This window comes from Fulmarus glacialis, unplaced genomic scaffold, assembly GCF_000690835.1.
Source record: "Fulmarus glacialis isolate BGI_N327 unplaced genomic scaffold, ASM69083v1 scaffold170, whole genome shotgun sequence".
NCBI lineage: Eukaryota > Metazoa > Chordata > Aves > Procellariiformes > Procellariidae > Fulmarus > Fulmarus glacialis.
The window spans coordinates 10,472-26,438 of NW_009189293.1; the positions used below are offsets into that span (position 1 = coordinate 10,472).

Sequence of the window (15,967 nt, forward strand, 5' to 3'; positions counted from 1 at the left end):
TGGCACAAAAGCAGTGTACTCTCTAAACACCTAGTACTTAATGCTGTGCTCTGCTGGGTGCTGCTAGGCCTTCGACCAAAGGCAAGGAAAGACATGTGGAATGACTGCCTAAGGTGTAACCCTGGGCTGAAAGGAAAGGGCTAAAAGTAATGAAGATGCGAACTTCACACTGGAAAATAAGAATCAGGCCAGGCATCTCAGAAATATTTTTCCTTATTGCAAGGTGATTTAGTATCAGGCAACTTCTCTTTCACTTTTTTTGTTTTGTTTTTACAATTGTGCTGTTGGAAACATCCATAGAATGAAAAATACTGTGGCAAGTCTGAGAAGAGCCCAATTCTTCTCTGCTCGTATTTCATTGCAACAGGGTGACTCGGAGGCCACAGGAGCTGCACACCTGATGTGGAGCAGAGGAAGGAGGTCTGAACGAGGCACGCTGGGACAGATCTTCGCCGGCTGCCAACACGTCACCTGCAGTCCGTGTCACAGCAGGGATACGAGCTGGCTCAGAGCTCTGGCCCCCCCATGCCTCACTGGACACAGACTCCCTCCGGAAAGGGAAGTGGAAACGCTTCCTTTGAGTACAAAACTACCTTCTGGTGTCTGAATATCTGACACCTACTAGAAACAATACCCAAAACTTATAAAGATTACCTTACATTACTATAATGCTCTCTCATTTCTCTAGCTTGCTTGCTTTGGGCATTTTACAGCTCCCTGTATACCATGAAGAGACACAGGAGATCACAACTAACTGAAAGAAATCTTCCGTGGAGGGCAGGAAAATCCTCATATATTTATGAAGAAATAAACTCTCCTGTCTTACACATCCAAAGAATCTTGATTAGTAAACTCTTTGAAGTTAGCTGGTTTTCTTTTTTTTTAGGGAAAAAAAAGAAGATTAAAGTTGATGAGAGACTCTGAATATCAAAAACATGCAGCTTTTTCCCTCCTCTGTGCTCCTGTCAAGCACTGGCACACCAAAGAGAAGACAGTGCAAGGGGCTGCTGCGTGGTCCACAGAGACCGTACAGGCTTTGGACCCATCCGTCCAACGGCATGTGGCTCCAGCCTGCTCTGTCTCCTTGGAGCTAGAGGATCACGGATGATGGCAGTGAAAGCATAAAGCCCTGCAAAGCAGCACTGTCTCAGGAAGTTGTTCAGCTACACCAAATGCCACTGGCATCAGAACCTAAACACTTCTGAAACTTCTCCCTTATTTTTCACCCACTTCTCGAGGGGAGTTTTGGGTGGCTACACAGCAGAGGAAGACAACAAACCTGCTTTTTGTCTACCTAAGAACACTGTGTGTTTGTTCCCCCGTGTATTAACGTACAAAGAAGCCAGCACGCGGCTCAGACTCAGACTTACACAGCTGCCAGGTAACTAAGGGTCCTGGGTAATACAGGTAGGTATGAAACAATTGTGCAACATCTCCAGCCTTAGGTGAAAGCCCAGAGCCTCCTCTGTGCGAAAAAAGTGATGTGCAGAGCTGCTGGGACTACAAACCCAAAGAAATAGCTGCCTCAATGCCGACTGGAATAAATAAACGCAGCAAAATGCGATCAGCCATAAGCAACAACGGGGCATTATGCACCGAGGGAGCAGTGGCATCTTCTATCACACTAGGAACAGAAGAGATGGACAAGACACTGAGTCAACCTATGAACAGATGGATGTGTTCTCCTGTAGCACGCTGTCCAGACTGTGGCAGGAAAAGATAGCTGTGGCAGGTCTTCATGCCCACCTCCCACTGGAAGCAAAACTGCGGCTGAAGGAGAAGTTGATCTCACCGTTTTTGTACTTTCCCCATGCTCCAAATGGCACTATGACAACAGTGCTGTTGTCTTCAGTGCCGAATTGCATTGCCTGAGAGAAGAAACAAATTGTCAGCATCATCGTCTTGCTTGGAAACGGAAACAAGTGTCTGGCTCCACATGGGACAGCATGCCCTGAGGCCCAAGACTTCCTTCCCCCTTCCCAGCCCTGACGCTGCATTCTGGTATGCCCCAGAGCTTTCCATAGGATATGCCACCATCCAGAACCCTGGTGAGAAACTGGCCATTTCTGTCTATGCTGATGACATACTCACACAGGAATAAACTGCAGTTACGGTCCCACGCAGTTCAGTGGATTGTGAGCTAAGCAAGTTAATTGAAATGATGGCTGGCAAGGATGTGGCAAGACCCAGGGTAAGGAGAAGGCTAGCCGGCGGGACCAGTGAATGTCTCAACCATCAATTCACTTGAATGTGTGGTTGTATACTTGTTTTTTTAAAACCAAACCAAACAAAAAACAACAAGAAGCATTTGGTGCCAAGAGAAGCCCTGGCATTACCTGCTCAGTAACAACATGGGCAGCTACAGCAGGATCATGGCACTGGTTAATGAAGTCGCAGATCTCCTGACTGTTCACTATGAAGTTAATACCGTCTGTAGTAAGGACCAGGAAGCTGTCGTCTGCATGATGCAACTGCAATAAAGGCACACAGTATGCACAACGATGGAGCGAGTGCTGCAAGGCAAATTAACTGCCTTCATTTTTTTACGCTCTGTTGCAAAGCACTTTTTCTGGGAGTGCTGCGTGCTCTCCTGCTTTCTGTGCAAGAACTAACTAGAACCCCCAAACCCTCGGCTAGCCAAAGGCTGACCCTTGAATCCTCGAGCACATCCATCAGCCACACAGACTGTGTTCCCTGTACTGGAGGACAGTGTCATAATGTGCTTCCAATTCTAGGAAGCAGTCCTCTGAATACACTGAGGCCAGAAGACCAGATCCATATATTACCCAGTAAACAAAATGCTTCCTTAAACTGAGGATTTCAAGGAAGACATGATAGCACTGTGGTCATCTCCTAAACCCCTCAGGCCTAGTGGGTGGCGTTTAATTAGAACCCACTGAATATAAGTTCCCCAGGCCCTGGGAGGTGCCCTGGGAGGTGAAAAGTAACAAACAGAATACGAGCTGAGAGGACAGCCTTCCTGCAAAAGTGAAGGCAACTGTGCTGAATACGTTCTGCGTGGTTAATCTGTTTTCTGGACAACTACAGAGCTATGGTAAGATGCACGCAACTGCCCTTTCCTCTTCCCTTCCTCCTAAGTGTGCAAACCTCTATGTATTCTACTTTTTATGATGACAGCCCATCCATATCCCACCTAGTTCTCAGTGATGGTTTTACATCAGTATTAACCTCAAAATTACTCATTTGACCAAAAGCCCCCAAAAGACTAACACCTTTGTATTTCAGTAATGGATATCACATATTATCTTTCTTCCCTCATCCTACATTGTACTGTGATAAATGGGGTTTAGAAGTTGGTCTGGTTGAATTTAGTATCAAGGCTAGATTCTCTTCTGTCCTGTTAGTGTTAATCTGAAATGACTTAATTAGAATTGGTCTCCAGTTACTTCACCATGAATAAAAAACAATGCTTGGCCATCAGGCTTCACCTGGGCACATCATGTGGGTACTGCCACCTGCATCAAATACCTATGATGCCCCTTAGTCCGAATGTTGCTGTCCCTGTTAACCAGCCCTTCTTTTACCTGAACCCTTTTTGTTTCTGGCTGGGCTATCACACCACGGTTTTTAAGATCCAAATCTCCTATGCTCCGCGTCATTGCAAGTCTACCATTCACATGAGGTTGTCCCAAACTGTTCCAGGCAACGAAGCCACCGCACTTCCTAATCCTGTCCAGAGGCACAAAAGAAAAAGTGAATATGAGTTACTGCTTCACACCATTACCCCTGTCTGTATCTGCAATTTCTGTCACTAGCTACTGATGCGGAATGGGGTACCGAGGATCTAAGCTGGGAGACTGAGGGTTGGCTTTTGCTGTTTGAAGGGCTCCACAGAAAGGATGTGGCTTGGTGGGCTGAGTCCTGACCTGGGAACCATAGTGCATTTCTTCAGGTCTTGCCTCTAACTTGGCAGTCTTGGACAAGTCTGAACCGTGTGATCACAGCTCTGTACCAAGTTCTAGCTGTGCTGATCTTACTGCTGAGACAGTTCATGCTCATGCAGGGCTTTCCACATCCCTGGTCCTCTAAGCAGAACCAAATGAATTAACTGGAGCTGTGCCGCTTTCTGCCAGCTCAGAGATGGTCTCGGGGCATTATGTTCAACTCTCTGCTTTCTTCCAGGCCCAACCCTGCAGCAGAACACAAGCATATCCTGACCGAGGCCGTTCCCTGGGAAGCCACATCATCAGTCGACAGGTACCTTTCCTTCTCCTCCTTTCTTTCTGGAGTATGGTCAATGGTGAGTTTCATGGCCTTTCCTTTTCGACACAGCAGAGCACGACTGTCTCCCACACTTGCCACAACCAGCTCAATGCCGTCCCGGAGCAGAGCCACTGTTGCAGTGGTCCCAGAGTTCATCAGAGTTGCTATAAATGTCATAGCACAGAGAGAGGTTTTAGCACTGCCTCAAAGCATGGGACCAGTTTCAATTGGTAAAATGAACACAACTTGTGCTCTACATTACCAGTACGTAACTGCTTTTAAGTTTAAACTAAATCTACACATAAAAAAAAAAAAACAGCAAACATGCATGCATGTGGGACTTGGGGGGAGAGAGAGGAAGTGGAAAGGATAAGTATTTCTGTGCAACAACATGGCTCCATGCAAAGAGGGCAAGTGGAATTAAAACGGTACAAGGTACAGTGGCTTCCTTTCAGCTTGTAGCAAATAGTTTTTCTGTCCCACCAGCTCACCTCAAGTTACAGGGTTATTGTCCTTATCCCCGGGCACAGTGACTGCACGGGTAGCCTACCATAAAGCTGATGGCTCTTCCCTTCTGTTAGGGGTGAAGTGGGCAACTGAGTAATAGTAATTGTGGCTCCACATAGTTCACCAGAAGAGAAACACTAAATCGCTCCTTTACCCCAGTCTGTGGGGTCCTCCCCTTGCTGTCAGAGTTGTACAATCTCCCTCTTCTTCCCCCAGCCTTGCCAAGATACGAAGGGTTCAACTAGCAGGCTGCTGGCTTTTTTCATAAAGGAATGCTGTTCCCTTCAGACCCTGTCCACTTGCTGGAGGTCCCAGCGCAAAGGTGAAGCTGGATTCTGCCTCACATTGCGCCTGCAAACCGATGCTGGCAGTGGCTCTCTGGGCAATCTGCCCTGGGCACTGGTGGGATCACTCGGCAGCAGTGTAGAGTGACTGCTTAGAGGGGAAAACAGAGCCCTAGCTGCTGTCTTCCTTCTCTTACAGGGTAAGGGAGTGAGCTGAGCTGACTGACCGTGTTCAGGGACCTCGTTGGATTAACTGGTGCAAGTAAATTTCAGGGCTTCTCATTTCAATTTCTACAACACTCTGGAAAAAAAGAAGTGCTTGAAAAGGAGAAATGTGAGTCTGCCCATTTCAGAAAAGATCTGCAGTTTTATCTGCAGTGAAGGAAATGCCAAAAGAACTGTCCTGCCTTCCTTTTTTTGCTTTTTGAAAGAAGCAGTCCCATTTTAGAGTTACTATCTTCCCTTCGTGCAAATTATGCACAGGTAACCCAGTCAGAGGTGCCTGGAAAGCAGTAACTCCTGCCAACTTGAGCTATTACAGTAAAATGTCTGGCCAGTACAAGCTATTGCCTGGAACACATTTGCATTCACAGCCAATGCAAACCCCCTTGAAAAGCCCTCTGTAGGTCTCTGGCATTCTGGTTTTAAAAGCAAACCAATTCAAGAGGGGTTTGCGGCTAACTTAGGAATAAGAATCCCCAATTACATTGCTGTTTTCACATGACTAACAGTTAAAGATCTTTCCACCACCGTTTCTGCACAGCTCAGCTACAATTGCATGCACTCCTACCTCTGGCCCTGCAGCCCTGACCCCAGGGAGGCGGGATGGATCTGAGACAGGACTGCGCGTCTGAGCCCGAGGAAGGCCAGCCAGCCCCATCTCCGACCAGCTGCCAGCAAATGGCATATACGCGGCACGACCCCCTGCATACTATGGAAACAGAAATGCGAGTGCCCTGGGATCTTGGGTTGGGACCTCTTTCCCCAACCCTGCGAGGTCTCAGCACCCCATAAGTAAAAGGGGATTGGAAGTAAATTGAAGTGCACAAAGCCCTGAAAGATGCATTGAGCCTTGTTGTGCAGCGAAAGCAGTGAGGTGATGAATCCAAAAAACTTCACAAAACAATCTAAACTAAGCTTGTGTTATTATTTAAAACAGGTATTATTACTGCAGTGAGGACTTGGTTTAGCTATACACTTAACCAACACATCAATCATGAACATCAGCCATGGTGACCTAGGTCAAATCTTGGACTACGTTATGGCTGCCATGCAGGCTATGATATTCAAAACTATTTAGATGCCGGTAGCTTCTGACTATTCAGGTAAGCACTGACATCCTGTTTCTAATTTGAAGCAAGGACTAGTCCAGTGCAGGCTCCCTTTGAGGCACATTATAAAAGTAAGATGCTAACAAGTACCAGTGCAATGAGAAATTTTAGTAGAACCAGTAAAATACCTGTTTTAGCCAACAGTTAAAAGAAGTGAAATGAAGAACCTCCGTAAAACTACCTTTTTATTTCACAGAAAATACATTTTATTTAGACGATAAAATTAATGCAGAACTGCTGCTACTCTCCCATTTCATTCCTTGGTTTTGGAACTATGCTGACAAACATAAGCAGTTTCTGTAAAAGTTAAGATCCATAGTCTTTAGCTCACAAATGACTGGAAACATTTGGACATCCAGGTGAATCTGCATCTTTCAAGCGCAAACTCCCAAAGAAAAGAGCCGCTATCACAAAATCAAGGGATGGTACTAAAGAACAAGTCTGTATTTTCCAGAATTGTGGTAATGGTCATAGTGACTTGAGCTTTATATATGTTTGTTAGTTAAACAGCGCTCCTAGAAAAATAAATGCTGCTCATGCTCTCTTCCTTGGAACCAGTTCATGATCTGGGTAGGGGTGCAAGAACATGGATGTAGCTAGACTACAAGCATTATGTGATTTCTAGCACAGCTCAAAAACACAGGAATGATGATGGGGTAACATTTCTAATGCTTTACTACAACTGCTGCTAGGTTATTTAATAATATCAAAATACATTGCATCAGCATATATATAAGTTTTAACAATTAAAGAGTTTATTTTTTTTTCCTAACAATATCACTATAAAACTAAGATCTTTCAATAGGTCTTAACACTCACTGGACAACTTTTACTGCAAGTCATCTCAACTAATGTGACAAAGAGGATGTGGGAACCTTCCAGTAGTCCAGGCTAGGAACCGCTGGACTCCTTCACCTGGGACAAAATTAAGCAGATCTCTCTTTCCACTGAAGCCCAGCATATAGTGTCCAGGGCCTCCAGTTCTAGAGCTGCTGACCAGGTACAGTGTCTGCCACAAATAACACGCACACAGAGGCAAATAGGAAATTCACCCAGGGACTTGTTCAAACAAAATAAACCTGCAACACTGGAGATGAAAGAATAAGGGCTGCAAAACAGGGGAAGTAGTCACTCTTGGGTTTGCCTGCACTGCCTTTTGCAGGTCGTATAGGAAGTACTTGAGGCTTACACATGCATCTTTGTCCACAGATAAATCAGTCTTGGTATTTCTGCGGAATTGCCACCGTTCTAGCCTTTTCGCTAAAACTGTGACAAAACCAGTTTAAATTCAGCTAAAACAAAAGCTACATTTTTTTTTTCCTGTGGAGGTAAGTAACCAACCAACAAATCAAGCAAGGAATTTTACCAATGCTAGAGGGCCAGCTGTCTCATATATGGCAAGAGTGGCCACTCTGAAGAACATCTTCAGTAGAGAATATGGCCCAATCTGTTTCCTCAAGGTAATTATTTGTTTTTATATATACATTTATATATAACATAAAAATGGGGAGTTCAAACTGGTGCCAACTAAAATGGGGCCATCTTAAAGGCACTGAAATCATTCTGACCCATGGGAAAATATGCAAAATATACACCCCTTTAATATTGCAATTAGTATCTTCTAACTTGATTAGGTAATAATCAGGGCCCTTGGATAAAAAGGCTGCCTTTGTAATGTTGATGGATTAATGAAATATTTAAATACCATTTCTGCAGCTCTCCCTTTTCCTCAGTGTTGCAGGTTAACATATTCAAAGAAATAAAAATCATATGTTTGAATGGTAACTTAAAAAAACAAAACCAAAACCCACTACTTTTTAAATTTAGTTATTTTCAAATAACTTTTGCTGTTTGCTCAGCATAATAAGATTCCAGGAGTGACCTTCAAACATAGATACATAAATTAATACCTGGCTATGTTTTAATAAAATGGCTATTCCAGAAGTGAGCGGCCAATGTGATTAGAGTTGGATGCACTGAATGTGGAGGTCGATGGAAGGACTCCCTGTTGTTTTCTCCAAGTATGGATTGCAGTGAACAGAAGCAGTAGCAGTACCTTGTAGGACTGCACTAGGCCAGGAGAGGGTTTGTCTTACGTTTCTCTAGAGAGATGCTCAAATTTCCTCAAGCATATGATTCACTTCCTTATTTCTGCCCTTGCTGAGCAAAGCTATTCAGCCTTTACATTTCAGTTTTTATGGCTGGTCAAAAATATCAGAAAATTCTGTCCATCTGTGTTAACAGTTGTCCCACGGATAATGACATATTTGTTGGACATAAGCTTCTTTTACTGTGTCCTATACCTAAGTTTAGCAGTGATTTAAAAATGACTGGATATATTTAAATGCATGGAAGTGAATGAAAATGCATTTTTGAAGAGATATCAAACACCATGCTTCAGGGCTCAGGCATATCTCTAAGCTGTTAATGATTAGAAAGGATTTAGGTGGAGGACAGATCATCCCAGATCTGCCTACAGCAAGTTTCTTATGCTTTTGTGTGAAACAACAGGTACAGATCACTGTCAGAGGGGATACTGGACCCATCTCCAGCAGACCAGTACAGCATTCCAACAGCACTAGTGAACTGCATGCCAGACACAGTAGCAGTACCTGGAACACATACATATACCTTTTTTTATTGAAAGCTCACAGAAACTATTATGCTATGTATTTTCCATCCATAACTTCAAATATTCTGTAATTGTAAAGTAACCTACAAAGGGCTGTGCCCTTGGAGACATAGCTAGGTGCTCCAACAAGGCACATCTCCAGTCCTATTAAATTTGTGCCATTATATGAGATTTTTACCCCTTAAATAGTATTATAAACAGTGCGTCAAACAATATCCATGCAATTTTGGCTACAGAGATTTGTCCCAGGACTTACGTTCCTTCAAACAGCCAGGCACACACTTTCAAAGCTGGTCGTGTGTTAGTAAAGACCTGGACATCCTGAACATGCTCTGGTTTTTTTGCAGATACAGTGAAAGGAGTGAACCCTGGCAGGGTCATCTACTGAAACAAGACTAAGCTATTACTTTCCACTTTGTCAGCTATGGCCAGGTTTCAAAAGGAGGTCAATCTTGGGGAGCATCCAGCGTATCCCAGATACCCAGTGTTACATAACGAGCCACCATTTTCAAGGTACTTTAGCAGCAGTCTTGACTGTCACATCTAGAATAGCCACAATTAATCAGAAATTTTGCTGGCAAACCGAATCAGTTTGGAAGTAGGCTTCTAACAAGGATACATGACAAGCATTGAAATTTTACATAACTTTCAAAACAGCAGCAACAACAAAAATATCCACACCAAGCAGTCAACATAGTATTGAATTATTTTAACAACAGATATGCAAAAAGTTTAATTTGTTCAGAAATCCGCACTTGTAAGCCTGTTACTCCACTTTTTGCCTTATAGCTTGATTTTCAGCTGGGCAACCAGTCAAGAGCACCGGGCACGTTTAGATCTCACTGGCTCCTGCAAGAGCTTGCAGGTGCTCAGCCTACCTGAGAAACACCGAGTGCTTGCCAGAGTGTGGCCCCTGTGGATGTTTGACAAAGCTTTTGCCCTGTATTTTGCTTGACCTCAAGCTTTTTTAATGAAGAGGGTTTGTCCAGTATCTTGGTAACTGTTATGTAAATTTGCTGGCATTTGCATTATATTTCATTAAGCAGCACCAGTAAGTTAAATGATACGAAAATGATCCTATAAGCAGTTCCAAAATGCTCAGCCTGCTGCACAACTTGTATGTCAAATACTGTTGTTATCCAGTTCCATAAGTCTCATGTACAAAATGCCATAATCAGAAACCTTTTTCAGAATAACAGAATAATATACTAAGTACAGTTCCCAATCCTTCTCCTCTAGGAGCTGCTCTGACACTTAACAGAGGTCACTTCAATGAGCGAAACCAAGAGCTGTCCTACTAACAAAGGGGTGGCGAGGGGGACAAATATAACGGATCTTCATGTTAGCGAAAATGAAAGGTCCTGATCCAGGGAAGCACATAAGCCTGTATTCAGACACTTTCTTGAATTTAGACTTTCAAGACAACATATTCGCAAGGAGGCTCTTGGATAAAAAGCGTATCTGCTTTACTGATGTGTCTCTCATGAGCTCAGTTAAAACTCACCCCGTAGGTCAAAAGTGACTCTGGACTTTTTTTAACACATCATTATTTTTAAAGGATTTCAATATAAAAAAAACCAAAATGGGATATAATGGGGAAATGAGCTTTATAGACTTAATCCCCCTTTTTTAAGGGCTGCATTTCAGGACTTAAGACTTTTTTCCTGATACCCCTGATACCTTAGCTTGTACCAGGTAAGAGGAAAGGTGTGTATCCCTCACAGTGCTGCAACAGTCAGGCTACCTGTCCTGACAGGAAATATTTGAGTCTACCTAGATTCATCTAGCAGTTAAAGTGCAGGAAGCCACACCATTACTTGATTGTATTCATTCATTGCTTAAGAAAAGTAGCTTGAGAATACAGTATCACTTCAGTCCCTACAGGTTTCAAGTCTTTCTTGGAGAGAAAACTTTCACAGTTTATGTTCTTCTGAAACGACCTCAGTCATTTTGCCAGCACCTGCACCAGCACTGGGACAGGTTTTTTGTTTGGTTTTTTGGTTGTGTTGTTTGTTTGTTTGTTTGTCTGTTTGTTTGGTTTTTTTAAGACTGGCTAAACTGACTCTTAAAATTTTATCTCATGGATGAGGAAACTCCTGTGACAGAACTGGAACTAGTTGCTGGAACTGGAACTTCAGATGTGCTTAGTCTCTAGACACATACACAGCCAGGACTAAGGAGTCTAAAAGGGCTGGTGCCAGCTTTACCACAGCCTTACCACAGCCAGCCTTGTTCTCCTCTTCACTGCTTTTTTCCCTTTCACAGTCAGCTACTCCTGTGATTCTGTTTGTGCAGGAACAGTATTGATTGTATTAATTTTGGCTTACGTTCCTCCTCAGGTGCAGCAGCCAAGTTAGAAAGGGGAGCTTTTGACACTGTTGCTTTTAACCCACTGGAATAACAGCTTTTAAAGAAAAAAAAACCTAAAACCAAAACCCCCCAAAAACCAAACACTAAAAACCCCAACAAAAAACCCCAAACCAAACCCTCCCTCCAGGCTTCTCGCACAGTAAACTTATGCTCCTTGCAGATCTAAATCACTCTTTGCTAACTTCACAAACGCTTTCCTTGACAGAATCACATTAAGAGAAATTCATTGATGATTATGCTTACATTCAGATCAATAACTCCCCTGGTAAATTTGATTTAGACTTTTTATAGCTTTTTCATTTTAAGGAGGTAAAGCATAATTGTTTCATTTGCAGTAAGTGATCAGAGCAAAATCCTATGTTAAGTAAAACTGTTTTCAAGCATTTTTCTACAAAACTACTGAGAAAAACCTTATTCTCCACACCCACATGAGTAGAATTTTTTTTTACTTACCATCAGCAGACAGATGAGCATGCCTTTCATATGCTTTGTTTATTTCTAGAAAAGCTTTGTTCAAAACATTTTCCAAGTTCTGCTCCTCAGCAAGAAATTCTCTGGAAACAAACAAGCGAACAAAAAATTAAACTTCTTTCCAAGAAATATACATCTTGATCAATTGCTTCGATAGCCTTATCTCCTCCTTCCATGCGTTGAATAATGCTGGATTTCAGTGAAAAGGTAATATGACTTTACTAACAACCTGCACTGGAAGCATAATCCTGTAATTTTGCAAATAAATAAAATTCCTCTTCCAACACTCAGGGATGTGACAGAAGACCATAAGCAAGCCGTAGGTCAGTGACCACAGTGACCCCATCTGAAAACAGTCAATTCACACTCTCTCTGTGTTCCCAGTCCTTTCCTGGGTACCATCGTATTTTCCTCTGTTGTCTTTGCGGGCTTGCTCAATGGGGCAGGCACCATACAGAATAAGTAGTTCATAGCATGTCCATTGTAATGGACAGTTCCAGTCCGGTGTTCCTGCTGTCCTGTTGGGCTAGGTGGCTATATAACCTAGGAGGATTAGTGACAATGTATGACCTACCGGTTGCCTTTCAGTCCTAAGGAAGGAATCTCTACTGTAATTCATTTGACACACATTCACTTGATGCACACTTACTTAATATATTTTTCCATGTACTTATCACAGAAGTCTGCTGCTGCTGCCCCACCATGTCCATCGTATACTGCAAAGTATAGGACATCCTCCGTCAGCTGAGCATAATTAAACCGGTCTTCATTTTCCTTACGCTTCCCGATATGGCTAGCGCAGCCCACGTTGGCCAGGCTGACTTTTGGAATTGGCTTCCCATACTTTATGCTTGGTGGGAGGAGAATAGGTTCGTCAATGCGATTGTCCCAGATGCCAAAGGTGTCCCATGTCGTAGGCCGCCCGCTCCCATCTGGATCGAAGCGGGAAGCACGGCGCTCAGAGGTGCAGCTGTAGCACGCGGCTGTCAGACGCTTCTCGTCTTGCAAGAGGCGGGACGTCAGCACGGCTCTCCTTCTTACTTGATACCCTCCGTTTCGTACCAAGTTAATTAAAGTAGCTGTTGACATAACTTGTCTTCACAGAGATTCGTAGGAGTAAAAGATCAGGAATAAAAGATACGCAGCTGCTGGAATGTCTTCGAGAACAAAGAGAAAACTGATCAGGAAACAAGAAGCACAGGAAGGGGAATTTTCAGTTACATCATTCAGGAAACAATGTCACCCTCAGAGCCCGCTAACCATGCATAGCACTGCACAGCCTAGAAAAAACTACAGAGGGATCTGCATGACTCGCCGAGAAACAATCCTACACAGACCAGCCCACATCTAATGGGGAGTACTGCAGATAGCTCAAGGTAAGGCGTATCTGCTGGCCACCTGCATAATGATATCCTGAATTTTCAAAGGCTGAAGAGGTTGAGATGGAGCAAATGAGAGTGGTAATGACTTTGCTCCATGTCAGCTAAAATATGAATATGTGAAAATATGAGGTGAGGTTGTGGAAATTAGCTTATTATGCATGCTCTTCAAACAATTGCTGAAACATCCGCACTATGGCTCCCGGGGGCGAAGGTGGGAGAAATATATTTGCTTAGATTTTAAAGAGTTTTTTCAACTGCACATGATATTTGATTCTGTCACGTTTATTGAGGACTTGAATGATACTTTTCAACACAGACCTGGGAAGTGAATTGTGATTTTTCTTAGGCTATCTAAGAACGATCACTAAGAGTGTATCCATGGACACACAATAGCACACACAAACTTCCCCCCAAAAAACCCCATGCAGCTCTTTGCTGTTTTGTCTGGCCTGAAGTTCTCTGCCACCTAACCCTGAAATGAGCTCCCTTTGCTAACACAGGCAAGACAGATCTTCTACTGGCTTCTCAGATCTCTTTTCTAGCCCAGATAAATTAAACACACCACTTGGCTCAGCACAGATAAAAATTCACCAATGATGATTCATCTAGCATGCTGAAAAATGTAGAAAGATTGGCTTATTTAATCTTTTGTAGAGTTACACCCAACTTGATGAAAGTCCAACAGGCTGGGATGGAGTCTGTAGTAAGTCCACATTGTTGCACCGGAGTAATTTGAACTGGACCATCAGATCACTGTAACTAACCACACTAAATTTTAAGTGAGGGATTTCTAACTTAATTGCTCGAAGTTTACTGAGAGCAAAATTATGAGTGAAAGGTATTATATGCCATAATAAAGGAATTTAAAATAGGCAGGCTCACAGTGAATGCCGAAAAAAAAAGATGGCAGGGTGGTCTGACGTAATCGAGCAGCAAAGAGCAACAAAAGTACCCCAGAGACACTGTAATTCTGGGCTGGAGTGCCTTGCCGTTGTACTTTCCCCATGCCCATCACAATTGCATCTGTAGATCTGAAATATTTGTTAAAACTACTTTTTTAAATTACTAGACAAAAGCCGGGTGCTTGCAAAAACACGCAAAGATAATAACTGGTTGCTTTAGTAGAAAACGGCTGTGACAGGAGCTTTCTGGAGGCCTCCATTAAACTTGTCGTTCACAGCTCAAAGCATGTTGCTTTAGATGCTCTTGGTTTACCTTTCATGCAATTCTTAGATGAAGAAAGGTTTCTTTACTTAGCACTTAGAGAGAAACTGTTAACTTGATAAAAGGCCGACCGAGCTGGGAATCACTGTTGTTGCACCAGACAAATGTGGGCTAGGCCACCAGGTGAGTGGAACTGACCACTTAGAATTTTAAGATTTTCCCTTTAATTGCGGGGTGATGGCAACATCACATCCTTATTTCAGTATACTTACGCGTATTTAAAAACTGATTTACTTTCCTGAGTTGCTTTTTCTTTTCTGTTACCCTTGACTCATAACAACAGTATGTTAACTTCCTTCTGTGAAACACAGCACGACCAAACTGAAAGCCTGCCAATTAACAAAACCCACACTTGGTTTCACTTCTGTCAGCTTGAAAGGAGAACATGAAATGTTAGCTATATTTAGATTTCCCAGTATCCACAGCATGAATCAGAGGATTAATTCAAAATCCGAAAGTAATTAATGCATTTGTTCCCTATCAAATTCAACTCTCAAAAGGCTTTTTTCCCAGGCAAGTACAAATACTGATGACAGTTTTGCTTTTCAAGTGTCTCTGCAAGTCAGGAGTAGGAACCTGATCTTTAGTTTCTGTGATGTAAATTGTTATGCTTTCAGTTGGACTTATAACAGTCTGTGCTTTCCTAACTGATATGTTCGCAAACACAGGGCAAGCCTATCTGGGCAAAACAAGACCTAGATATTGAAAAGGGGCACTGGTGTTAAAACCAAAGTCCAAGATAGACAGTTGTCGTTGGAAATCTGTTTTGAGGTGCTCCATCTGATCCTGTTAATCTGTACACATTTAACTTAAAGAAATAGCTCCTGCAGACAGACACGGAAATACAATGCTTAAAGCAAACGAAGTGAGAGATTAAACTGTAGCTCAACATGCATGGTGCCCCTTTTACAGCCTGGCTGCTTCTTGGCAGATGGAAATTTCCCAGACTGCGAGAAGAAAAGCAGAAAAAAAAGAAACCCGGAAGAAAGAGAAGGCATGCCTGCTGCCCCAGGGGATTAAACATATTTTAAAAGGAATTTAAGGCTCTGAACACGTATAAGTGCACTTGCCTTGCATGATTTCCAAACTCCCACAGATGCGGGCAGTACTGTATGCTAAGCTCGTCTTAAATCAGAGGTTTGTTTTAAATCTGTGACAATATAATCTCACCCCCTGCCTGGATAATAAACTGCACAGACAGCAGCAATTTAAAGAGGTTTCTGCTGCTATTTACTAATTACAAATTAGTACACAACCGACTGACTGAGCTAGGACGGGTTTATTCTACGTATACAAAGGCTGTGCAGTTATGTTAGGCAGCACCATTTGAGCCTCTGATGAAAGACTGATGTAACCAGCACAGATCTCTCCTTTAATGCAAGGCCCTCCACGATGGGAGAGGTGTCTCTGCTGCAGTCTCGTCCTCCCGGCTGCGGTGAAGGGGTCGGCAGAGAGACCTGCGGGCAAGGCCACAGGCTGCTCCTCACTTCTCCGCTGCCGCCTGCGTGCACGACCGGAGCGCGGCCTAACGGCGAGAGCGCG

The 15,967-nt window shown here is 43.2% G+C and overlaps 1 protein-coding gene across 1 annotated transcript; it reads right to left on the bottom strand.

Moving 5' to 3' along the window:
- Nucleotides 1-1,672: 1,672 nt before the first annotated feature.
- Nucleotides 1,673-12,974, bottom strand: PPM1K (protein phosphatase, Mg2+/Mn2+ dependent, 1K). Its single transcript, XM_009581343.1, has 6 exons — nucleotides 12,469-12,974; nucleotides 11,802-11,902; nucleotides 4,223-4,388; nucleotides 3,546-3,690; nucleotides 2,337-2,471; nucleotides 1,673-1,868 (listed from the first exon to the last, which is right to left on the bottom strand). The coding sequence occupies exons 1-6, from the start codon at nucleotides 12,906-12,908 to the stop codon at nucleotides 1,737-1,739; spliced, it is 1,119 nt and encodes a 372-aa protein (XP_009579638.1). The 5' UTR covers nucleotides 12,909-12,974; the 3' UTR covers nucleotides 1,673-1,736.
- Between the last annotated feature and the right edge of the window lie 2,993 nt (nucleotides 12,975-15,967).